This window comes from Hetaerina americana, unplaced genomic scaffold (assembly GCF_022747635.1).
Source record: "Hetaerina americana unplaced genomic scaffold, ioHetAmer1.1.p SCAF_111, whole genome shotgun sequence".
Taxonomy (NCBI): Eukaryota; Metazoa; Arthropoda; class Insecta; order Odonata; family Calopterygidae; genus Hetaerina; species Hetaerina americana.
The window spans coordinates 483,898-509,327 of NW_027286193.1; the positions used below are offsets into that span (position 1 = coordinate 483,898).

A 25,430-nucleotide genomic window follows, 5' to 3' on the forward strand; every position below is an offset into this window, starting at 1 on the left:
TTACAAGAGGTTTCTCTCTGCACCAGTGGCTCACCAATCACTCACTTGCTTGGGTATGCGAAGATGCCTTAACCCTAGCAAAACTTACTCAATCACCCACAGGTCTATAGTGGAATCTCTTCTGATGTAACGTAATGTGACTTGACCTTTGTGAAAGGGTAAGAAAAGTGCCGGGAAGCTCTTGCAGAGTAATACCATAACCATTAAGCATAGAAAAATGTTGCAAGACCTCAATTTTTGAAGGGACTTTGTAAAATGCAGTGAATGCATATGCCAATCTATTTATGGGTTAACATTAACATAAGTTTTCTCATCAAAGAAACACTCAAACTGTACTGTCGTAGTAGTAGTAGTTTTGAGGGGAGGCGACCGACAACTAAGGTCATTTGCGCCATAGGGGATAGGCAGGAAAGGATGAAGGGTGGACAGAAACCCGGCGTCAGCATTAGCCAACTCTTTACAAAAGGCGCCAAGGGGTCCGCAGTTTAACGTCCCATCCGACGGACAGCGTACTCACTCAAAGTGCCCTCCACGAAGCACCTCAAGTAGGGATCGAGATACCTCTGAAAAATATTCAACACCGCCGGGATTTGAACCCCCGCCCTCAGGGTGGGAAGCCAGTACATTAGCCCCCGCACCATCTTGATCTCCACTGTACTGTCATATCTTTTTCTTCTTCTTCTTTTCCAGAATCTTTCAATTCATCTATATCTGACTCTAATATAACTTTCCAAGCTATCAACATTCACACGTAAAGAAATAAATAATAAATAATTTTCACTCAGTCTGAATGAAACTTACCAACTATCAACCATAACTTTATCTCAACTGTGGCCTCTGTTCACATGCAAAGTCCTTCATCTCCTTCTGACTCTGTCTGTGGCTTCTGTTTTTACAGGAACACTCCCCTCCAATAAAAATACACCAACCAGCTACTTTACTGTCTCAGAAAAAGTGATTACCCTGAAAAACTGCTGAATAGTAAAATTCTCAAACCTTCAACCCAATTGAATCCTCTCTTTGAACCAAACTGCCTGAAAAGCCCTCACCTTATCATCACTTCTTTGTCCAAATACCATAAAATTAAACAATCTTTGAACTTAGCCATTACTGTAACTTCTGCCCTGCTCAGTACGTCAGTCAATTAAACATCACCCTTTCCCTCTTCTACATAACCAATACTATTTTACCAAAACCATCATGATCTTTATCAATCCCATCCTTAATCAACCTGCTTCCCACTACCAATTTTTGATGACCACTTCTATGTTAGGGTGATTAAAAACCTTAAAAAACTGTCAAGCAACAGACAGAGAGATCTGAGAGATTGCACATATCTGAGTGCTCCTGTCTTTAAAGGCCTTCCAGCCTAACCAAGTCCACTGAATACATTGAATATCTGGCTATAAATAATAAATTATTGTTTCATAGAAAGAACAAATAATATGATTTCTACGTAGAGATGCTAAAGAGAATAAAGAAGGGAATAACTAAGTCATCCCAGCAAACACCTAGCATCACCACAACTCTGACTTACCTGAACAGTCCTTACTTGGCACAAGCTTTCTATTTCCTGTTCTGAAAATTAAATCCTGCCCTAATTTTCACATAAACCTAATACATGTCATGCTACATAATAGCCATTATCTATCCTGACACTTTAATTTGCAATAGAATCCTGGGCATATCTTATCATCTCTTAAAAAACTGACAAATCACTACTTTTACCTATTTGAATACATCACCTCTATCATGAGCACTAATTCAATGCTTTTGCCATTTTCATTTAAATGGAATTGCATATGCAGACCATTGCAATCATCTTATACAACAAAAAGCAGTAGTCTTGTTTATATACACTAATACCATTAAGTAAATAGCATGATATTTACAGCAAATTTACAGTAGATACAGATTGCTGGTTGCCGCACAAAACCGATGTCCTGCTTTTTCCACAACTTAGAGAGCACTGAAACTGGTTCGAAGCATAGCTTAGAGTCCTTCCTACTTACCAACAGTGACTCAATTCTACTCCTTTCAATAGGAGTGGCATGGGAAATGTGATTGCATCACTTTTGGAATACACCCTGTATATATATGGAAGAACGTTTAAAGCAGACTCATCCTACGTCTTATCGACCGAGGGTATTATGGCTATAAATTTGACCCCATATACAAGATCTGGGAGACAAAATTTATCTTACGTGATCTTTGCCCAATCAGTCTGAGAAAATTGAAGTGTTCATTACATCTGTCGATGATAACACCACTTTGAGCCGGAAGGGAAAATTTGATCTAAAGTGTAGATTGATAATTATGCTCCTGAAATGAATAGATGCACTCACCAAATGGCTTGAATCTTCATTGTCCAACCAATGACTGTAACCTTCCTGCATTGATGAGCCAGTATCAATTTTCAGATGAACAGAGCATCCACTGGTAGTATCAATTTCTTCTTTGACAATGATCATGTCATCTTGGACATCTACCTCACTACCGTCAACAGCATTACTGGCAATGGTCTCATCTTCAATCTCTTTCTTGATCTCACCAGGAAACTAATTCAAAGCACATTATTAAACATCATTATTCAATAATGGTATTTTATTAACATTTCAAAATAAGTGATTCAGAGCAAAAAATCTTTTTGGTCAAACTTTGTTATTTAAGTCTTGCTCGAAAATAATTTTGGAATCCATTATTTCATTAAACAGATAATGATTATGACTTTAGGTCCTTAAATTGCATGCATCTACCTTCATTCAATGGAATAAACATTATCAAATGATGGTTCAACATTTCAGTGTAGGTGTTTGAAAGGCCAGAGCCATTGATACCTATTGCACTTCTTCTCCATGCTTAAGAAAAAAAAATTTAAACTTTCAAGACACTACAATATTAATTTGCAAAATAGAATTGGTTATGATTGCAATGGATAACAGCTCAATTCACTCACCTGAATATTCACTTCATTGCAATCATTCATGGCCATAAAATTCATTCCATGGACTGGTGAATATGGGTTCTTCATCTCAACTGATGCTGTTCCCACGGAATGTACAGCAGATTCCACGGTACTACTTAAAGCCCACACTTTGTCTGATGTACCATCAACCATATGCTCTTCAGGATTCTTATTGTCTTGGGTCAGGACGTCACTCACCTCCTTAAAAATAATTAAAACAGTAATCAAACTTAGTCGGTTTGGTAGGGGATGGTAGCATTCACCCAATACTAAGTCCTTCATGGCATTATGTTAAATTCACCTATTACCGTGGACCCCATTAAGAAGTATAAGGGAATCGAACCCAACCCCACTGTTCGGTAGTGTGAAAATGTCAAATAAGAATGGTTCTTGAATGATTTGAATTATTTTATACATAGATATGACAGGGCGTAATGAAAGGATGTTCAAAAAAATGATCGCATTTACTTTGACATGGAGCGCAGTTATGAACAGTGCGGGAACATGGTCATTGAAGATGCAAGATGATTGAAATAAAAGATAGGATGCCTTTGCATATGTCGGTTTGGGAGTGGTGAAATGAACAGTAATTTAAACAAAATTACTTTACCAAGCTTACGTGCTCAAATAGTGCACATTTTTGCCACAAATCATAACGCCTGTGATTGATAACAAAGTTATCAATCACAGGCATTATGAGATACGGGAATGAATTGTGCAGCATATAAATTAACACAGATGCAACGAAATATATTCTTTTGGGGCAAGATATGATTTTGTTGCATACATCGTTCAAATTAATGGATGCAACTAACCTCTTGTCGATTAGTTAACCAGTCTTCCGTCACAGGATTGAACCCCTTTTGGATACGATTGTAGAAAACAAACAGACACTCTGCACATCGATTCTTAAATAGCCGGAATTCCGTAAGCTTCTTCATGCAGGTCGAACAAACCAACCAGGGATAATTTGCATCCTCCACAACCTGATAAAATACATCCAAACAATATATTGACATTATAATGCTGAAATCTACTCTTGTCTACTAATCACTATAGTTTTCCCCAATACCTTACGCATTCCATGAACTAATTGCTTTTAAGTACCACGAAGATCTTCAAAAAATATTTTAGAAAGGACATCACACATACAATTCACTTACTTTTACATTTATCAAATCCTCTATAGTGTTTTCCAACATAAATTCCGATTTATTATTCCTGTCGAAAATGTTTATCAGAACCCCACCACTGTTTAAACACAATCTGCATACTACAAAATCAATTTTATCACACATTATGAACGTTTAAGATTACGTCGGATGATTGACCGGACAATATAACGTTAAATATATAAACATCTGTCAAAAATGACGAGAAATAGTTCGATTATTCACACAATACAACATCAGAAATGCTTCGACAACTTGCGATTGGCATTTCATTCTTCTTATTTTTTCTTAAACACAGCAGTTCATGTGCGAGAGCAAAAGGGTCGATAAAAATGACCGACTCTTTGGAGGAAGAGGATCACAATTCCTCACATTACACAAGTTGACGAATCCCAACCGGTGAATCACGTCTAATCCAGTAAGAGAGTGAATAAAAGGCGGAATAGGTTTTTTTCTAAATAGATTTGAGCAGGATGGAGTGTCACAGGTATCGGACAGGGATTTACTGAAGAACCTTACGGTAAATATATGATAATATCGTTCCCAATTTACTTGAATTACTGTTCAAAATTGATAAAAAAACCTTAGTAAACAAAAAAAACTTCCCAGCTGGGTACTTGCGTTTGGTTCTTCATCTGTTCATTTTATTTCTGCGGTATTTCTTGTAAATCAAAGGAATGATAGGAGTACAGTCGATCTGAATCTGGGTCAGAACATATGAACATATTTGGGAATTATTAGACGTATCATGAAACATTGACAGTTAAAATTACCTTAAGATTCTTTTGAGATCTTAATTATCTGATTAACCATGACAAACAACGTTCAACGTTAACTTGACATCGATTCAGATCGTCAGAAAAAGATTCAGTTCGTCAAAGTCCCGTTCCTACGGGTCGAAGATTTATTTTGATGTTTATTCAGGAAGGAACAGAATGAAGAGACGGTTACATGGAACTTGTAATATTCTTAATACACTATATGTCTACAACGCACAATAACTTTCGCATGTATAAATGCTGGGTAATTCTTACATTTAGCTATCATCAGCAAAACGTACCTGAATCTTTTGATCCAGGTCTTTCAAATGAATGATCGGAACATATTAGACCTTTTTAGTTTTTTCGATTTGTATATAATACCAAAGAATGCCGGTCATTCTTCCCTAACTAATAAAATTATATAAAACGGAATTATTTTTCCTCCCCTTAATTACTAGATTACATTGAAATACCCAGACATATATCTGATCGGATTAAGATCCGTTTTTCCATATCACTCAATTCCATTGAAGAGTGTGACAGATGAAGAACGGAATGCAAGTGTCCAGCTGTTGAGTTGTTTACTTTGAGTTTTCGGCTGTTTTAATAAACTTTAGTTCTATTTCAACTAAACTGTGACATATTGCAGAATTATTTTGGGTAAGATTGCAAAGAAAATCATTCGTAGTAGTCTAAAACTTTCATAATGTGCGATAAAGCCAAATTTGAAGTGTGCAGATTGTGTTGAAACAGTCGTGGACTGTTGATCAATGTTTTCGGCGAGAATATTAAATTACAAATCATGCTGCAAAAGACTATAGAAGATTTAATAGATTTCAAAGTAAGTTTAGTTGTCTGTGTTCAGTGCTTAGAATGTTATGTGCGTAAAAAATCTTATACGAGATAGAAGTTCGTTTGTATGTCGCGCACACTCTTTCGTAAAATAATGGTGATATTAAGACCAGAAGATTTAGTGCGTTATTTGGTAAATATCTGTTTATGAAATATTTAATCAGGTTGTGCAGGATGAAATTCATCCCTGGTTGGTGTGTTCTTTCTGCATGGAGTTACTGACTGAATACCGGCTATTTAAGCGTCGATGTGGGGAGTGTTTGTCTGTTTTCTATGATCGCATGAAAAAGGGGTGCAATTTTAAGACGAAGGAGGGGATAACCAATCGAGAGGAGGTCAGTTGTATTTATTAAATTGAACTGTATCAACAACGAATAATATATTCCTCTGCGAAAACGAATCTGCGGGAAAGGAATTTTGTCATCACCAAGGTCATGATCAATGCCAGTTATTGTTAAGTGTTGCGAAGATACCAATCCTAAAAAGGGGTAAATTAAAGTTTCTAAATTTTATATTCTAGGAAAATTTGTAACAAGAGATAACTTTCCTCGTTTTAAAAAGTTAAAAAAAACGGAAATGTATTCTATAAAATTAATGCATTAAATTGAACAATATCAAAAACGAATACAGCTTTGAGCTAGAGGGAATCTTTTATTGCATATTCTCTGGAATGGATTTGGAAATGTTTTCTTGAATATAATAAGTAATCTTACTGATAATCTTCTGAGTCACCTGGAATAACTTTTCCTTGTATTCAAATACATTTTTTGGTTTTGGTTAGTCATAGCCAAGTTTGTTGATGACTATCCGCTTTCTCTCTCCTGCAGAACTCAATTTCTTTCTCCCTACAGGCATTAGTTGCGCATAAACCATAGTCTCCCTCGTCATCACCATCTCTTCCATTGCACAGTATTGCATATCTCTCTGCAGTCACTATCAAGGGTTTCCCTGAGTGAAACATACCCTATTATGTCTTCTATGTGATGGTATATTATGTCAATTTATTCCTCATGATTGCTCAGAGGCATTAAGACCTGATCAATAATCAAGTCTGTCAGTTCTGTGTACTTCTACCAATGGTATTCTATCTTTTGCTAGGTCTATGTTGATTAGGCTTATATTTACTTTTTCATTTCATAATTTGGCCACCCTGATATTTAATTTTGCATATTTGGTGGTGTCAATGTCCATCAATGACATTCCCTCATACTATAGGTTTTTCCAATGAATTGAGAAGGGTTTTATTAAATGTTATCAAGGCAGGATGTTTCTTTGCTTTTTAAATGGGATTAAGAAGAAATATAAGTGGTAGATTGAGGTGTGATCCTCAGGTGATAGATATTGAATCGCCAACTGGGAGACTTCAATTGGATTTGTACACACACCGCTATGGTCACTCTATATCACGGACTTCAGCATTTTCAATCTTATTTTGTTACCAGATGTAACCCTGAAAAATCATTGGTGGCACAGGGAATGAATTTATCTACTCCTAATTATTAATACACTTGTAATGGCTGAATTTCACATAATGACATGTAGGGGTTAAAGTTGGGTGAACTATAACATTAACTGCCGAATGAAGGTTCCCATTGATTGCAGTGTTAATGGTTTATAATGAAGAGGGTGATGTCCTGAGCAATGACAACAAAGGTGCATAGAGGCTAGGAGAGGATATGGTTTGTGGTACGTCATGCAAATTGTTGACATTCAGTAGTGCTGTAGCATCTCATATCATTCGCCTTGAACAGAAATAATTGATAGAGATGTCAATTATTTCGTGAGCACTTGCAAAAATTGGATTACCACTAATAATTACAACAAAGTATTGATCAAGGTTAAAGAATTGAGCTATTATGCAATGCAGTGAAAATAAATTTTGTTTCACAAAGTTTATTACCAAATTATCTTAAAGTGATTAAGTGTTTTACTGCTGTTTCTAGTATTTGCTTAACTGGAAAGATGTATTGTCCAGATGCTTTTATTTGTAAATGTGTATCATCTGCCATTATGATATTATAACCTGTTTATGCTTTCCATTAGTTGCCCACTGAGAATCAGAAAGACTTCGAGAAGGATGCATTCGCCTTTGACACTGTTGGCAGTAGTGCCACGAATGTCCGAGATGACTTTCTTATTGTGAAAGAAGAGGCTGAGACTTTTAGTGGATGCTCTTTTGCTCCAGAAAAGGATGTAGAACTGCCAATGGTTGCATCAATTCAAGAAAGTGAAAATCATTGGTGCAGTAATGTGGAAGCAAAGAATTTGGTGAGTGTCTATATATAATGTTGTGTGTATGTATAATAATGTGTACACAATTAACAATCTGCATATTAAATCTAGCCTATTTAAGGTAAAACTTTCCTTGCAACAATTTCAGAATGTAAAAATCATTTGCATTGATTGGGATTCAAACCCAGATCCCTCAATATCTGGTAGAGTTCTTTAGCCACTTAAGCTACTGAGGCATCCTCTTAAACTCTGAAATTTTTAGGCTTTTAAAGGAACAAGATGTTGTTTTGAATTATGGTGCATACAATGTCACAGGCATTGATATTTGTGCACAATGTGCCACATCCCACAAGGTTAAAGCCAACTTTAAACACTTATGGTGTTAATACATTGACAAATTTCAACGACACTGGGTGAGATGCCGCTGAAATTGTTGCATTGAAATGCAAATTAACAGATGACTCTGTTAAAAGTTACTTTTGCGGCATCTCCTTCAGTTTCTTTGGAATAAAACTATCCTGTTTATTTTCTTGAAAACCCTCTTTTATCTTGATGGTTGCACTTGGTTGTTTGTTATCCTTTCATTCCTCTGTATGTTTTTTGACCATTAGGCAATTCAATTCCCATTCTTCTTTTTGCAGAAGTTATTAGGAGAATATTAATACTTCCATTAGTCATTTTTGTTCTCTGAAAACACATCTCTCTCTGTAATGAGATCTCACTTTATCTGTAATGTTCGTCTTTCAGGACCCATTGAAAGATAGAGATGTTTCATTATCCTTTAATAAGGAAGTAGATATTAAAGAAGACTGTCATTTTGACATTCCTCAGGACCCATTGGAAGATGGAGGTGTTTCATTATCCTTTAATAAGGAAGTGGATGTTAAGGAAGACTTTCATTTCGACATTCCTCAGGACCCATTGGAAGATGGAGATGTTTCATTATTCATAAATGAGGAAGTGGATTTTAAGGAAGACTGTCATTTTGACATTCCTCAGGAGGATAAATTCCTGGGAACGAATCTGTTGCAGGAACAAGGTAAGGTCTCATGCCTATTAGTTTTTCACTTTGCTTTAGGCAAGACCCTTTCATTGCCCTCAGTGTTTCCTATTCAATGAGATAGAACTGTTATTGTGTATACCAACAGTATATGTTAAAACCAAACTTCAAGGAACTTGTTAATCTTCCTTATTTGTAAAAGCCAATGCCTTTGATAACTGTTTATTCTCTTTTTTAACATTTTTTGCAATCATAGTGAAGTTTATTTTTCAAGATGTAGTCTGCATGCATGCCAATTTGCAAGTGTTGTGGACTAATGCCATTGGATGAGCAGCACTGTGAATCCCCTAATCCTGCTTCCCTTGGGTTTATCCTAACAGTCCACCTTCTCTCTAAAAATAACACTTTCTATTATGTTTTTCTTTCTTTCCAATGACTATGATACAAAGCCACACAGAGCCAGAGCTTAATGATCCATTCAACAAAATATTAATGGTTTCAATTCCCTAATACATCCATTCCTCAGCACATACCCTAGGTTGGTACCAGGGGATTTCATGAATCAGGGAGATGGATCTATCCTTAAAGATCTCTAGCTTATCCTCAAACTTGATAGTTCCCTCTTCAATCTTTTTCCTAATTGCTCCTTGTTAACTTTCAAATGCCCTACCAACTTATCACACCTCAAATCCAACAATCCCATCGTTAACATCTCAACTTTTCCATTAATAACTCGCATTCCTTGCAGTAAAATTATATGTAAAATATTTGTTTTAAAAACCAGAATCTCACCCATATCCCATACAGTTTTTAACTCTCTCACCAATTACCTTCTCATCATGACCTCCAATAATGTAGTTTATCTTCTGAATCACCAACTTTGCCATTCCCTCTAATTTTGGACAGTGTGTCACATCCCTCAATATTAGACTTAATAATCATGTCCGGCCTCATGCAAGGTATTTACAATGATTGGGATGTTCCCGAACCCAGATTTAATTCTTCTCTACATATACAGCTGAATAACAAAGAACCATACTTACATTGTAACAGTTGCTATCCATATCAAACTAAATGGTCCTTTCTTATTACCTATCCATAAAAAGATAGAATCTGTAATTACCCAGACCATTGAGATAGTTTCCTTTCAAATCTACGCTATGCCCCTTTCAAAAGGACCTCTCTTCAACCAAATCCTCAGATTTATACAGAATAATAAATAAGGCATATATAATCATTACTTCTGGAGACAAATGTTTAATGGTGATTTTTTTCAATTTCGCAGATCCTTCACACATGATAATCCCCTCCACTCCCAACACCTTACATGTTATTCTCACCCTTCTTGAAATCCATCATCCAATTTTTACTTTAGCATATCTCACCATACCTATCCCTTCCATCCAGCATCCTCAGACCCTTCTTAAAAAATGATTTCCTTAGTTCCTTCTGTCCCTTCCTTAAAAAAGTTTCTTGCAACTTCTCTTCACGTATAAGGGCAGTTCAATAAGTATCCATGTTAGAAATGAAGCCACCACATTTCAAAAATATTTTTTTATTTTTCAACATAGTCCTTTAGAAATATACACATCTCCCAACATTGTGGCAATTTTTTAACCCCTCCAAAAATAGGATTTGTCAACATCTCCAAAATATGCCTATGTCTCAGCGATAACTTTATCATTTGAGCTGAATTTTTCATATCTTCATGTTAGGAAATATAAGAAAGGCACAGGTAGCTCAGGTGAATAAGAGGGATGGGCCAGGAGTTCGTAATGTAGCTCATGCAGTTTGGTCGACATCTTTAGATCAGCTAGTTGTCCACAATAGGCAATTGTGGCAACCATTGTGCTGACAATTTTTTCATCCCATACTTATCATGTGAAATATTGCCATTCTGGTCGACACTCCCATGGCCGCTGCTATTTTGTGCACTATGAAGAGCCATGGTGAGGACTTTTTGAATAATTTTCTGGGTAGCCATGTCTGCTGGGTGTCCTAGTCACTCTTCATCAAAACAGATGTTTGTCCACATTAAAATTCATTCAACCAATATTTAACTGTGATCATGGTTGGCTAAATTTCCCCATAAACAGCAACCAACTTTGCTTTTATCTCCTTGCATTTCTATCCATTCAAATACACAAAGTGAATTACTGAATAATACTGCTCCTTTCCCATCTCAGCAAAAATCACAAAACAAGTCTTTTTCAAATAGCTGCCAAATTCAAACTAACCTTTAAATCAGTCTGAAATTCATTTTCCCATCATTTGAAAGATGGCAGCACATAATGAAGACATATACTTCCTTCAGAAAGGCCCTTTGTTATTAAACACCGGTACTTATTGAACTGCCCTCATTCAGGATAGATATAGATGTGTACCTATATGTATGTGGTTAATCATGAAATACATACATATGTTACCTGCATGTTTATATATGTTATATATATGTATGCATACTGTATATATATATATATATATATATATATATATATATATATATATATATATATATATATATATATATATATACAGTATACATACATATATATAACATATATAAACATGCAGGTAAGTGGTTAAGAGGTTAATTTGTTAACTGTAATGAACATGAAAGTTGGTTCGCTAGGTAGCAGTAGGGCTCACCCAGTACTAAGCCTGACTGAAATTCACACATCAGGGAATGGGAGCCAGTCCCTTTCCCTGTTCCAGAGAAAAGACTTGGCAAGCCAAGACAAAATTACAGTTATTTAACAGAAAAAACAATCTGTATGCTCCATATAATATGCCATAGCCAAAACTAGTGCATAACATAACCCTAAGTTCACTGACATGTTCATTGCCATATCAATGGTTATTGATTTATTTTTTACTTTTGATCAATAGCAGAAGCATGAAAGTTGTATTTTGACCTTTTAAAGAATTTCTTTCCTTAATGATTCAGGTTCAGGGAAGGTTCTTTTTTTCTTCTCAAAGTTCCTGTCAAAAATATATTTTCTTAAAAAATAAATATCCTAAATTAACACTTCTGAAAAAGTTTTGCAAGACAACATGGAAACCCCTTTTTTTAAATAATTCCTTTTTATCATTTTTTGCTAAACAAAAAGTAATCAATATAATAAGTGTCCCATATGTTTAATTGGGAAATCATGTAGCACAGGATAAGGATATGACCTCTTAATAATACTGCGCTTATAATTGGTTTCACATAATTATATATAAGGCTTGGTTGTTAGGAGAATTAAACCATCACTAACTAAATTGACCATTTTTTTCATTAATTAATTGGTCATGATTGAACTCATGATATTATTCATCGCTAAGTATTGTCATTTTCATAGATCCCATTTTACTTTTTTTAGTTTAGCCTTTTCAGTGACTGTTGTTTTACTTTGTTCCATTTGTTGAAAGAAGTAGAATGTTATGTTTTTAATTTAATTTTCTGTTCTTTATGTTAAAGAATTTCCTTCTCTATGTGCTATTTTCTTTTCCTGCTTGCTTTTCTTTTAAAGCATAGTAAATATAATTATCCCTTCTGAACATTAATCAACCCTATCCCTTCTTGACTTTTAATACCTACTTGTTTTAAGTGAACAAAAAGGTGTATGTAGGGTTAAAAAGTCTATTGACATAGTCAACAATAGGGTGAAATTTTGCACAAGGGTCATAGTTTTCATTCAATGGCAGTTAAAGTTTAAATTATCAACGAGAGGAAATAATTTCTAAAGTATTTAAAAATTACTCTTTGATATGATTTTATAAAACCATAGAATTGAGCAAAAAGTATCTGTTCACATAAATTGTCATAAATGTCATTCCATTTCCTGACAATATACTTCTTAAAAAAATGTATATATAGAGGCTAACAAGTAATGAGTCTATCTTTTCGTTGTGAGTACAAGTAATTTCAGTGGACATTCTGGGAAAATCTCATTGAAGTAACTATTAAGGTCATCATTATGTGATGACAGCTGCCTTTTTCCTGAGACTTTAGCATTATTGCAGTTGATAAGATACACAGACAGGCTGATGAATTTGTATGATGGCAGACTTAGGCATTTGATTGTAAACCTACATGCATTAATACAAAAAGAATGTAAACAAATATGTTTAAATATTATTATTTATGTATAGAAACGTGAATATCCCCACTTGTGATGAAAAACTAGTTTATAACTAGTCATTGATTATAATCTTTTTCTTAAAATATTTAGAGAGGCCAGAAGCAGGATGGTACTGGGAAAAATGCTGAAAGTAACCTACTGCACTCTTGTCAATTTGTCGTGCAGCTTAAGAAAAGGATAAAATTCATATGTGATATTTGCTTGGAAGTATTTAAGTGTAAAAATGACATTGCAAGACATATCAAACTGATGCACTCTCTGGAGAAATATCATCAATGCCAACAGTGCACCAGAAACTTCTTAAGATTGAGTCAACTCAAAAGCCACATGTTAACACATCCTGAAGAAAGGCTATTTAAATGTGGAACATGTTTGAAAAGTTTTTCTCAAAGGTGGATCTTAAAGAGACACCTGTTCACACATTCTAAGGAGAGACCACAGAAATGTAAGGTCTGTGCGAAATCTTTTAAGGAGAAACGTCTCCTTGGGAATCATGTGCTGACACATTCAGATGAAAGGTAGCATAAGTGTGATATATGTTCAAGAGTATTCTCAATCAAAGGATCCCTAAGACAACACATCCTGACACACGCTGCTGAAATGAGGCACAAATGTAATATATGTTCAAAAGAATTTTCTCTCAAGGGTAATCTGAAGGTGCATATGAAGACGCATGTCAGTGTAAGACCATACAAGTGTGATATATGCTCAAAGGAATTTACTCACCTTAGAAATCTAAAGAGTCACATGTTGAGACACACTAATGAAAGACTCCACGGATGCAAAATTTGCTCAAAGGCATTTCCTGAAAATAGAGATCTAAGGAGACACATATTGACAGACACTGGCGAGAGGAAATACAAGTGTAATATGTGCTCGAAATCATTTGCTCTAAACAGTAATCTGAAGAAGCACTTGTTGTCACATGCTGACGAGAGATCTCACAAGTGTGAGTTTTGTCCGAAATCATTCAATCGCAAAGATTACCTGGATAATCATCTTCTGACTCATGCTGCTGAAAAGCCTTATAAGTGTGCAATATGTTTGAAAATATTTATTAATAAAAGTAACCTTAGGAAGCATATGAAGTTGCATGAAGAAGTAAACACTGACTAAAGTGCCCTAATATCACACTCACATCTATCACTCAAAGAGAAACAAATGACTAATATTTGAAGTGCAAAAGAAGACACTTCTGTATGAAATTTGTAAAGCTGCTCGCTTCAATTCCCTCACATTGAGTATATTTTTTATTGTAAAACACCAAAATTATAATTAAAAAATTATTGTTCTTAGATATTATCATGTTGTGTTGTGATTTTCTTAATAAAATATGATAGAATACATCACTTTATACTTTTCTTTTATGATTACATCGATTTATTAAAGAACTCTTTCATCCATTTAAATTAAAATACCATAATCATCAATTTAGCATATTTTCAATTTAATTACATTGTTTTTGAAAAATGAATTTTCATGTTTTTGGTGTACTTAACAATATATCAACCATGAGGCTTCCATGGCCATGTTTTTATTATGTAGCCCTTTAATAAACCGTTTTGGGAAGCTGTGGGAATGGAACTTTCACCTATGCAGGGATAGTTTGAAGGTCAAGAGGCATATATACCTGGTAAAACTTTGAGAAGAAAATTTCAGAGAAATAGCTGTGAGAAGTCTAACATTCATGAAGGCAGGCAATGCAACTTGATTCATATGTGGTGTTTGAAAGAATTCAATCATGGTAATGCTTGCATATGAATGGCTATTAATTTATTTTGGGGTGTTCTTTAGCCGGAACTTTACGATACAGAAGTGGCCAGAGGAGGTAACTAAAGCATTTAAAAATATTTTTGTCAGCAGCAACCATTGAAAATTCAAAGTGGTATGGGTGATGAATTTTTAATTGGCAAATTTAGTAAATTTCTTACTGATAGAGGAATAACATCAGCACTTGTATTTAAAACAACATTGCAATGACTATCCTCAAATGCTAAAATTAAATAAAATACTGAACCAAGAACTATGTTGATTATCTCTGCAAATTAATGCAAACTTATAATAATAGGGTTAATTCCAAATTATTTAATGAACTTAGTGACATGAATTAAAAAGGCATTTACACTTGATAGCAGGAGAAAAACCAAATTTGTTGAATGTTTCAAATATTCAAATCAGCCATCTATTGAGGATTAGTGAAAAACAGTTTCCATTTGCAAAAGTTAGCATACCAATTTCTACCAGGGAAGTGTTTTGTCACTAGAGTAGATCCAGACCTACACCAACACATGTTGCAAATGGCATTTACAAATTGCCAACTGAAAAAAGTTATTTGCATTTTGATTTTACATATTCTTGATGCATATCAACTGATAGTTCATAATTACTCAAAAGGAAACACTGAGGGCAGTGAAAAGGCTTTTGCTGATGAGAAAGTGTATCTACAACAGTGATGAGACCATCTTATCTTGTTCCAGCAACTGATCCTTTCCCGGGCATCCTTCATCCCATCCGAATCTTAGTTATACACTTATCCTTAATTTCCAATTCTTAATTTAAAGACAAGCAGAATTCTCCATTATTCGAAGGGTCCTGCAAGATCAAAGAAAAGCATTACATCTGCAAAGATGGTTTCATAACTCCATAGTTATAACGACTGATAGAATTGTTTACTTTCTCCTAATCACTACTGCAAACTGAGGTATATAAACTGCAGTCATTAATGGTCACAATAACTCAAGTGAGGTGATAGGATAACAAAATAGAAAGTGCAAATACATTTTAAGAGGGAAGATAATAAAAATTCAAATGGCTAAGTTCAACTGAGAACAATACTGATTTCAAAGCACAGATTGCTCATTATGCAAGCAACTTGAATATGAAAACTCACCAAATTCTCTGCTTCATCATTGCTGGACCAGTCACCTTGCATTGATTTGAGCATTGGCAATTCTTCATCCTTTACAGGAGCAACAGAGCAACCACTTTGAGTGTCAACCTCCTCTTTGACAAGGATCACATCATAACAGACATTCAGTCTTATTCTTTTCAGCATCACTGGCAATTTCATCATCAGATATCTATTTTCAACCAGAAAACTGGGACAGCATAAAAATGGCAGACATTTAGCACTTTAATAATGGCAGATGATAAAAATTTCAAAAAAAAAGATTATCACACCGACATATCTTTTGAGCTTTTTGAAAACTGAGCAGCTGTAGAAAATCTAATTAATATCAGAGACTTCAATAATTAACTTTAGGAAACAATATTTTTTTAAAACTGCAATGCATTGTTGCTGAATTCTTTGAACTAAATCTTGACTTTGTTATCACCAATAGCGACCATGAAATTTCTTCATGTGGCCACTTTATAACTGTCATTTATCCCAAATGCTGTAATTTGATGCATATGATTAACAGATGCCACAGGGTGTGGACCTCATTGTTGTCCTCTGGTAGGGTGATCCATGTGGCCGGGCTTGCTGAACAGTGCCGCAAACTTCTTCTCCGTGCCATCATTGGTGCTGGTGGTAGTGGCTTTACAGGTTTTGCTGACTTACCGGGCTGGATTTGCAATTGCCTAATGGTCTGCATCTCTTGAGATAAGGCCTGAAATTGTGTCTGCAGGGCTGGAGCCAATGGGGGTGGATCCTGCTCCCCCATGCTCAGCTTTGGTGACTTGTTCCTAGGTTCAGGAGATGGTGAAGACATGCTTGGCTGTGGATGGGATGTCTGTCTAACTTCTGGATGCTTTGCTTGTCCCCGGGTTTGTCTTGGACTGAAGATGGGTGAGGTCAATTGGTTTGACATGTGCATGGTGGGGTAACCACCACTAACAATAGAGAGATCTGAAGGCACTCTTTTTTTGTGAACCTTTTTGACTGACAAACCAACTCAGGCCTTGTCTCACCTATATATCCACCTGGCTCCCAAATCTGAGGCTAAGTATACCAGATTTAGTATCCCCCATCATAATCACTGAGCGTCAGGGAGCAGGAGCCACCCGCATGGACTTTAGCCCTGCAAACTTAATTTCAGGCCTTATCTTGGTATTTGGAGGCTATTGGGGGCTAGTTCCTTTCTCTGCTCCAGTTACGGTTTTCAAGGAAGACCTGGTACCCAAAAATCACTTAACCTTTAATGGAAATGCACGCGCCTTGGCTGGGACTTGAACCCGGGACCCTCCCGTCAGCAGTCCAATGCTCTACCAACTGGACTACAGCAACATACACATATATATATATATATATATATATATATATATATATATATATATATATATATATATATATATATATGAGAAAGTAGTTATTGGGGAAAGAATGAAGAGTTTGGGTAGGGGTGTAATGAGAGGAGAAGATCTACTTATGTGTGGAATTGGAAATTGACAAGCGGCTTAAATATCCTGCTGCTACCACAGCAGGATATTTAAGTGATGACTTAAAATGGACATGATACAATCTTGGAGGTTTAAATGACTGGAGCATCTAATTATGTGGCATCTCATGCTTGTAGGTTTATGCATGTGTTAGTATGTCTGCTTGAGTGTGCATTATTGTATATGTGTGCTAGTATTACAGTAAGTGTGTTTTTCTCTGCATAGGTGAATGTTTTTGATAGTGTTTTGTTGTGCATATATATGTATATAATCGCATTTGTCACTGTATTTTTGATAATAATTATATGTTAGTATTTTCCATCTATCCTGAAATTTTTAAGTATATCATTCTGTTGACAATGTTGCTAACTCTTTGATAGTTAAGAGATTTGAGAGAAAATGCTGATTTTCATTGGAAAAATTGGCTTATATTACAGCTATATTGTAACGATGAATTACTGAAATAAACCTTAGTCCATAATTTAATGCCTGGTTATGTTGAAACATTATAATAATACGATATCTATAAGGAGATAGTAGATTCTAATAGATAGTACGATATGTATAAGGATTCTCTTTTACACTTAGTTCATTTAATCAAGACTTCGGTATTAATGAGAATGAGTATAATATATGCCTTCCAGGCTGCCATTGCAACTGATCTGAAACAATTTATAATGAATAATTTCTAAAATATTCTCCATGGAAAACTTTTCTTCATTAAGCAGCAGAAGTTTCAGGAGAAATGTGAGGTTATTTAGCTCAAAATGTCTGGATAGGTAAAATTTCCCATAGACCCCCCCAATTTGCATTATCTTTATCTCATCATTTTATTCCTCAGGGAAAGTAAAAGCAGGTATATTTCCAGGCAAAAAGGCATGAGGCCAGTGTTTTGCCTTGTATAAACTGAACTTAGTAGATAGTAGAGAAATGAACTTATTAATAACAATCCTAGCATGATTGATGGACAAAAGGGTGAAATAGTTATAACATATATATATATATATATATATATATATATATATATATATATATATATATATATATATATATATATATATATATATATATAAGCCTTAAAGTTGATTTAACGTTTAGAAGATCCAAAAATTGAAAAAATGATAGGTATGTTTGAGTTAATGATGAATTTGAAGATTAACATGTAATGTGAAATTTTTATTCTTACAGGTTGAGATCGTTTCTTCTTAGATTAATGTTATCAAGATGTACATAATCATCCAGAGATTTTCAGCTTTATCAATTATATTTTATTTGAAAAATTATATAAAACAGGACAATGTCACTGTTAAAGAGTTATAATTTATGTTTTACAATTGGTTTTTTCAGAGTGTATGGGAATATTTGGGAAGAGTTAAGGAATAACAAATAATCCTAAGCAGTCTAATGCACTTCAATTTTATGTAGCCTAAGCACTCTTCTGTTCACAATGCTCCAGGTAATGAATGATTATTGACATATCTTACATTTTTATGATCATTTTGCAGAGTGTGTCATCATGTGCGATATTAGATGACTACGCTGAACGTATGCCTTTGAGCACACGTTGCATGTGTGTGGCTTTTCACCTGTATGTGTCAACATGTGCCTCTTTAGATAATTACTCAGAATGAATGCTTTTGAACACAGGCTGCACATGTGTGGCTTTTCACCAGTATGTGTCTTTATGTGTGTCTTAAGGTCACTTCTCCGGATGAATGCTTTTGAACAGATGTTGCACTTGTGTGGCCTTTCATCAGTGTGTGTCAGTATGTGCCTCTTTTGACTACTTCTACAAGCAAAGGCTTTTGAACAAAAGTCACAATTGTATGGCTTTTCACCTGTGTGTGTAATCATGTGTAACTTTAAATTACCTCTGTAAGTGAATGCTTTTGAACAGACTTGGCACTTGTGTGGCTTTTCGCCAGTGTGTATCATCATGTGTGACTTAAGATGACTATGCCTTTTGAATGATTTTGAACACACCCGGCACTTGTGTGGCTCTTCGCCAGTATGTATCATCATGTGTGACTTTAGATGACTTTTCTGAGTGAATGATTTTGAACAGATGTTGCATGTGTGTGGCTTTTCACCAGTATGTGTCAACATATGATGCTTTAGACAACTACTCGTAGCAAATGGTTTAGAACAAATATTACACTTGTGTTGTTTTTCAGCAGTGTGTGTCAACATGTGCCTCTGTAAAAGTATATTTTTAGCAAAACCTTTTAAACACAATGCACATTGGAATGGTTTTTCCCCAGTGTGCGTTGACATGTGAATTTTGAGTTTACTGAAATTCAGAAAGTTTTTAGAGCAGAAATCACATTGATGCTTCTTCTTAACAGCATGCACTAATTGGATATGACTTGCAAGGTCATCTTTTCTCTTAAATACTTCCACACAAACATCACATCTGAATAGCATCACCTTGCTAAGGTGCACATGCATTACATGATCTTTGAGAAGGTCCCTTTGTTCAAATACCTTGGAGCAAATTTCACACACATGGAGTTGAGTGGATGAAGCATCTTCTCCTGCATCATCCTGTTTTTGGTGTTTATCTGAAAGATTTGAAGTATAAGTAGATATTCATTAAAAAGGTGCATACATTTATACAATCATACATCTACTCTTGCCTGTAAATACTCATCAGTCTAAATATGTATGTTAGCAATGTCAGTTGCAATAAAATCTCAGGAACAAAGCATCTGTCATCACCTACTGCTGACCTGAATTAGGCCTTCTAGCACTTTTTGTTTTACCTTCATCAGAGTCAAAGTGCTTCTCTTTTGAGCCTTGGAAACGTAATGAAGTTACATGAAGCTAGATCCAGTGAGTGAAGATGGAGTGAACATATGATGTCATGCTCTTATTTTTCAAAAACTGCATCACAAAGAGGGCAGTATGACAATTTGGCAGTGATCAGGTATGCAAATCTTTTTTTTCATATGCAAATCTTCAGAAGAAATCCATAAATTTGCATATCATGTCTTGAGCAATACAAATGTTTCGGCTGCTAATTTATCTAACAGGAAATAAAAATTTATTGTAGTGTTTTGGTCTGGAAATTTTACCATCATGTTTCATTGCCAAAATCAAAAAAAAATTGTTCCAATGACACGGCTGGTTTTGACTACTGCAGCCATTTTTTTCCTGTTACTTTCGTGTCCTCCTTTGGGTATCTGCAAAATTTTACCCTTTTTGTTATTATGTCAATTGCTTATTTCACCAAGTATGCTTAACCAATGAGCACCTAATCCTTTATAAGTACATCAAGTATGTATTAAAAGTCACTCACAGCATCTTCAAATTCTGACCAATAAATAAGAGATAAAAATTATGTCATTTTGCTATATTATGTTTTTTTGCTTATTTTGTAACATAAAGTCTACATTTTTCTTGGCTAAATTATATGAATCACTGAATTATTTAGTAGCAAATTATTTTTGCAACTAATTTTAACATAATATAATTAACTCTTCATGCATTTTTCAGAAGAAATTTAATGAAAATTTATTTTAATTTCTTTTAAAAATTCATAGGTCAAACTTCAAAACCAAATTTTTGCTGCATAAAAAGGTGTTCTGCATATGTCTTAGCTTATCTTGATAATATATTGACAAGATCAATTGAGGCAGTGCTGTGTAATGACCTTGTTAAATTCAATTATTCCAAAAAATCAATTTTCTTTACTTTTGATTTGGTTTCATTTAATGCCTTTTTTTACTAACTTTTAACGACTGAAAATAAAAAAATACCACATTTCGGCAAAGTTGTATCAAGTTGACCAAGCCAATTGTCTATTTTGCCATACCAACATATCTCATTAGGACCTTAGGGTAAATGTAAAATTAGAAGGCACAAAACTTACTCTTATCTGGGGTTTGTAGATATTTTCCTGGCATTCAGATGAAAGATTCCCCATTTTCAGGATGACACCATGTAGGTTGTTTTTCTGACAATAGTTTTGCCCATGTTTCAATGAGCATCTTCAGGTTGAAGTAAACCAGGTAAGATCACTTTGACCTGAAGGAGCTCATTGAAACAGACAAAACTGTTGTCAGGAAAACAACCTATATGGTGACATCCTGAGTATGGAATTTAACTCTCATCTTAATGTTTCATTTATTTCCATTGCGCAGACATCACAATTACAGTATAATTCTTGGCATGTTAATTTTCAAAAAGGTACATACTTCTAACAAGTGCTTTCATAAGAAATTGAAGGTTTCTCCAATTCTGATGGAAACTGAATGAATTAGAACAGCAGGAAACTAATATTAAGAATGAAACTATGGGGCAACTAGAAAAAATTAAATTATTCCTATCCTGTTGTTTCAAACAAAAGCAACAAATACTTTACTAAGAAATAATAGACATGATAAACCAAAGAAAATAGTTTAACTGTAAATAATGGAAATGTAAAAACAACAAATGAATGGCATTGACACCTTTCACATGATATTTAGATCTTACTTAGAATGAAACATAAGATATTGAAAGGGAAAACGGTTGTGTTTGGTTATATCATTTATAATTCTTAACTGATAACATCTAAATTCAGAATAATCAAGCAAAATTTAGAAATGGCTTGAAAACATAACAAGATTAATTAAAGATCTAGTCTGAGTAGCTATATAAATAATATTAAATACATTATTAAATAATTGCAAAAATGATGATAACATTATCATCTTTTTTGCAGTTTATTATAATATTTTAAATGGCCTTTCAGTTATTTTTAAAACAATTTTTAAAAGGTAATGCAGTTTTTCACAATACATTATAAGTACTGCAAGGGTTAATCACCAATAGTTGTATTACACCAGAAATAAGCTAAGATGAAGTGATAGCACAGTCCTTAGCTTTCCTTACCTTGTTCCTGCAACACCTTCCCTCCCAGTCTTACTTTCATCTGAGGTATATCAGCATCACAATCATCCTTAATCTTCACTTCCTCCTCAGAGGGCATATTTACTTCTGCATCTGCCAAATGATCCTGCAAGATCAAGGAAAAAATATTACAGATTTTCAGGATATGCATGAACAATATGTTATAAAACATGTTATTTTAAAAATTAAAATTAAAAAATTGTTAACTTGTATACATTATATTTGTATAATAAAATAGTATTTTTGCTGAAACCTCTTCAAAAAAAATATTTTTCTTCTAACAATTGACTTGCATAGGTTAGGAAGATACGATTGATATATGCAGAGATTATGAAAGACTTGCTGGGAAGTTGTGTCAGCCTGTTCTGTTAAGAAATACAAAAGAAGTAACCGCTTACAACTCTACACAGTAAAAAACTTCAACCCTCTTCCTTTAAAAAAATAAAATGGGAGGAACAGAAATGCCTCCTGAGACTTGGCCTCAGCCCTATTGAACAGATATGAAGAACCCATCAACTGAGGCTGTGCAGTTTGCCAACTAGTGCTAACTTCATATGCATTATAATTTTGTCTAGGTAATGAGCGGTTAAGTTAGATTATGGATGGACATAGCTACCATATAGATATTTTTTCAACTGCTAACAAAACAAAATCCAGTGACAAACTACATTATCTCAGTCTTTATCTCTGAGTACTTCTTCCCTTCACCCAATCCAAAATTCTTATATTGTTCCTGCCCTTTCCTCATTTAACTAGCATTCTCCCTTCTATTACAGTTTTTAGCCTCCTATTGCCAGTCAACATGGCTTTCCTCAACTCCTCCTGCCTCTATATGATTTCTTGGACAAACTTATACCCTTGTACACAATGTCTAGCACTTCCTGATTTGTTTTCTTTTTGGACAATTACATTTTCTCTATCTTTTTACATACCCTCATTTCAAAAGCCTTCAATCTACTTCTCTAAATGTCCCATACCAAATTTGAACAAGTCTTTTCTTTACATCCTTACTCCACATCCCTGTCATTAACTCCTTCCTTGTTATTTCCTCATTTCCTAGTGCAGGTTTTTTCCTTACCTCACTGCTGCATTGACAGTATTGGTACTGAACATAATTGAGATCTTTAAACACTAGTTTTCGCCCTCCTTTTTTTCTTTTCTTCAAAATTGTACAATATTTTTTCATTAATTTTGATTCTTATTCCATAGCTATCATAAAATTGACAAACCTGCCTTACATCTCTTCCTAGCACTGGCCAACAAGACCATCCGTTCTTCACTTACACCTTCCAAGTCTGAGATATATGCAGGTTAATGATTAGCCTCCTGTTCATTCTATCTTTTCTTATTTTCCACATTTACTCATTAGTTCATCCCATTTCACTCTATCATATGAGCTATTGAAATCAAAAACAGATACCATGTTGGCCTAAGTTCTTTAACAGACAGTTTTTCACATTATTCCTTTCAATTCTCTTGGATCTTTTCTATGTCAGCTATAATCTCACACAACTTATCTTTAATTGCTACAATAGATCTTTCCTTCTTACTTTCTGATAATGATTTAACCTTCTTAAATAGTACTCTAACTTGGCCTTCCTTCTGTGGACTTATTATATTCTTGCATAATCCTGAGAACCCTCATTTCATATGCTACCAATAATTCAGAGCACCAATTACCTACAAATATAATAAGAAGAGTCAACCCCAGCCATACTCTTATAAATGGGCAAAGGATGGATGAGGGAAATTAGAAGTAGCAGTAAATCAATAAAAATTATAAAAATAAATAAATACCTGACAATAAAACCAATAATTAATATGATAAAAAAACAATAATAATTGAAATAATGAAGACTGCAAATAAATGATGTCCCATCTAGCTTGGACTATATAACATTGATCCTTGCTGGTCTCAAGCACTCAAACACAAGTAATAAAATAAAAATTATTATAACAATAAATGAAAATCAATCATGCACTCTCTAGCTTGGATGTACTATCCAGAATTAATCCATCCTTGTCGCTTGCACTCCCACTCTCCCAGGGCTTATGAGAGGTTTCCTACTGCATCAGGGGCCAACTAATCACACATAATGAATTAAAATTTAAAATTATAAAAAAATGAAAAATAATCATGCCTCGGATGTACTATATAGAAAGCATCCTTGCTATTCTCAACCAATCACATTATATCAGGGCTTACAAAAGATTCCCTCTGTGCCAGTGACTCGTCAGTCATACATAATAAAAAAATAAAAACAAAATAAGTATAGCTTATATATATATATATATATATAAATATATAAGCTTGGATATACTAAGCAGCATCGATCCTTGCTAGTCACATGCACTCCCATGCTACCAGGGCTTACAAGAGGATTCCTTCCTGCTCAGGGGCCAACCAATCTCACATAATGAAATAAAATTATTATAAATGAAAAATATTCATGTACCCTCTAGTTTGGATGTACTATCTAACCTTGATCCTTGCTAGTCTCAAGCACTAATATTCAATCATGGCTTACGAGAGGTTCCCTCTATGCCAGTGGCCTATTGGTCACACATAATATAATAAAAGCAAAATAATCACACACGCTCTAGCTTGGATGTACTAAGCAGCAATGATCCCTGCTAGAGGCATACACTCATACTTTATCAGGGCATACAAGAGGTTTCTACCCACGCCAGTAGCCCGCCAAATACTCACTTGCTTGGGCATGCAAAGCTGCCTTAATCCTTGCAAAACTCACTCACAGGTGTACCATTGAATCTCTTCTGATGTTAGACCTTTGACTTGCAATTTGTGGAAGGGTAAGGGGAGTGCCCAGAAGTTCTTGCATAGTAAGACCTTGGAGGACAGATATTCAAGTCAGATAAGGAAGTGCAAGATGCAGTAGCCAGTTGGCTTTGATGCAGCATGAGAAAGGTATGACTCCAGTATTATAAAGGTGCTTACAAGGATAAAAAAACATGATTTATCATCAAGGCAACTTGAAATCCTCAGGCTTTCCTAAGGTTTTTACAAAGTTGAGAATAAATTTGCTT

At 34.7% G+C, this 25,430-nt stretch overlaps 3 protein-coding genes across 4 annotated transcripts; 1 reads left to right on the forward strand and 2 right to left on the reverse strand.

Moving 5' to 3' along the window:
* The first annotated feature begins 5,842 nt into the window (after positions 1-5,842).
* On the forward strand, positions 5,843-13,533 carry LOC139701275 (uncharacterized). The gene is made up of 4 exons (XM_071599752.1): positions 5,843-6,085; positions 7,794-8,018; positions 8,814-9,021; positions 13,200-13,533. Exons 1-4 carry the CDS (start codon positions 5,960-5,962, stop codon positions 13,235-13,237), a joined length of 597 nt encoding a protein of 198 aa, XP_071455853.1. The 5' UTR covers positions 5,843-5,959; the 3' UTR covers positions 13,238-13,533.
* Positions 13,534-15,058: 1,525 nt separating this feature from the next.
* On the reverse strand, positions 15,059-25,181 carry LOC139701273 (uncharacterized). Of its 2 annotated transcripts, XM_071599750.1 has the most exons (5): positions 25,093-25,181; positions 22,365-22,488; positions 19,974-20,050; positions 16,000-16,068; positions 15,059-15,701 (listed from the first exon to the last, which is right to left on the reverse strand). In XM_071599750.1, the coding sequence occupies exons 1-5, from the start codon at positions 25,102-25,104 to the stop codon at positions 15,660-15,662; spliced, it is 324 nt and encodes a 107-aa protein (XP_071455851.1). In that variant the 5' UTR covers positions 25,105-25,181; the 3' UTR covers positions 15,059-15,659. The 2 variants fall into 2 exon arrangements, with proteins under 2 accessions (XP_071455851.1, XP_071455850.1); XM_071599749.1 differs by lacking the exon at positions 15,059-15,701 and having other exon boundaries at positions 15,906-16,068.
* On the reverse strand, positions 16,467-19,867 carry LOC139701276 (zinc finger protein 431-like). The gene is made up of 3 exons (XM_071599753.1): positions 19,860-19,867; positions 19,283-19,779; positions 16,467-16,504 (listed from the first exon to the last, which is right to left on the reverse strand). Exons 1-3 carry the CDS (start codon positions 19,865-19,867, stop codon positions 16,467-16,469), a joined length of 543 nt encoding a protein of 180 aa, XP_071455854.1.
* Positions 25,182-25,430: the final 249 nt, after the last annotated feature.

What these genes read in the sequence shown, in the direction of transcription:
- LOC139701276 (XM_071599753.1), bottom strand. An exon ending in TTGTTCAAAAGCCTTTGCTT is followed by an intron (nt 16,505 to 19,282) that starts GTAGAAGTAGTC and finishes ATCAAATTACAG; the next exon opens with CATTTGGGATAAATGACAGT.
- LOC139701275 (XM_071599752.1), top strand. Translation starts at nt 5,960, where the DNA reads ATGGAGTTACTGACTGAATACCGGCTATTTAAGCGTCGATGTGGGGAG. An exon ending in ATGTGGAAGCAAAGAATTTG is followed by an intron (nt 8,019 to 8,813) that starts GTGAGTGTCTAT and finishes GACATTCCTCAG; the next exon opens with GACCCATTGGAAGATGGAGG. An exon ending in GAATCTGTTGCAGGAACAAG is followed by an intron (nt 9,022 to 13,199) that starts GTAAGGTCTCAT and finishes TAAAATATTTAG; the next exon opens with AGAGGCCAGAAGCAGGATGG.
- LOC139701273 (XM_071599749.1), bottom strand. An exon ending in GAAGGTGTTGCAGGAACAAG is followed by an intron (nt 20,051 to 22,364) that starts GTAAGGAAAGCT and finishes CAAATCTTTCAG; the next exon opens with ATAAACACCAAAAACAGGAT. An exon ending in TGTGTGAAATTTGCTCCAAG is followed by an intron (nt 16,069 to 19,973) that starts GTATTTGAACAA and finishes GCTCCTGTAAAG; the next exon opens with GATGAAGAATTGCCAATGCT.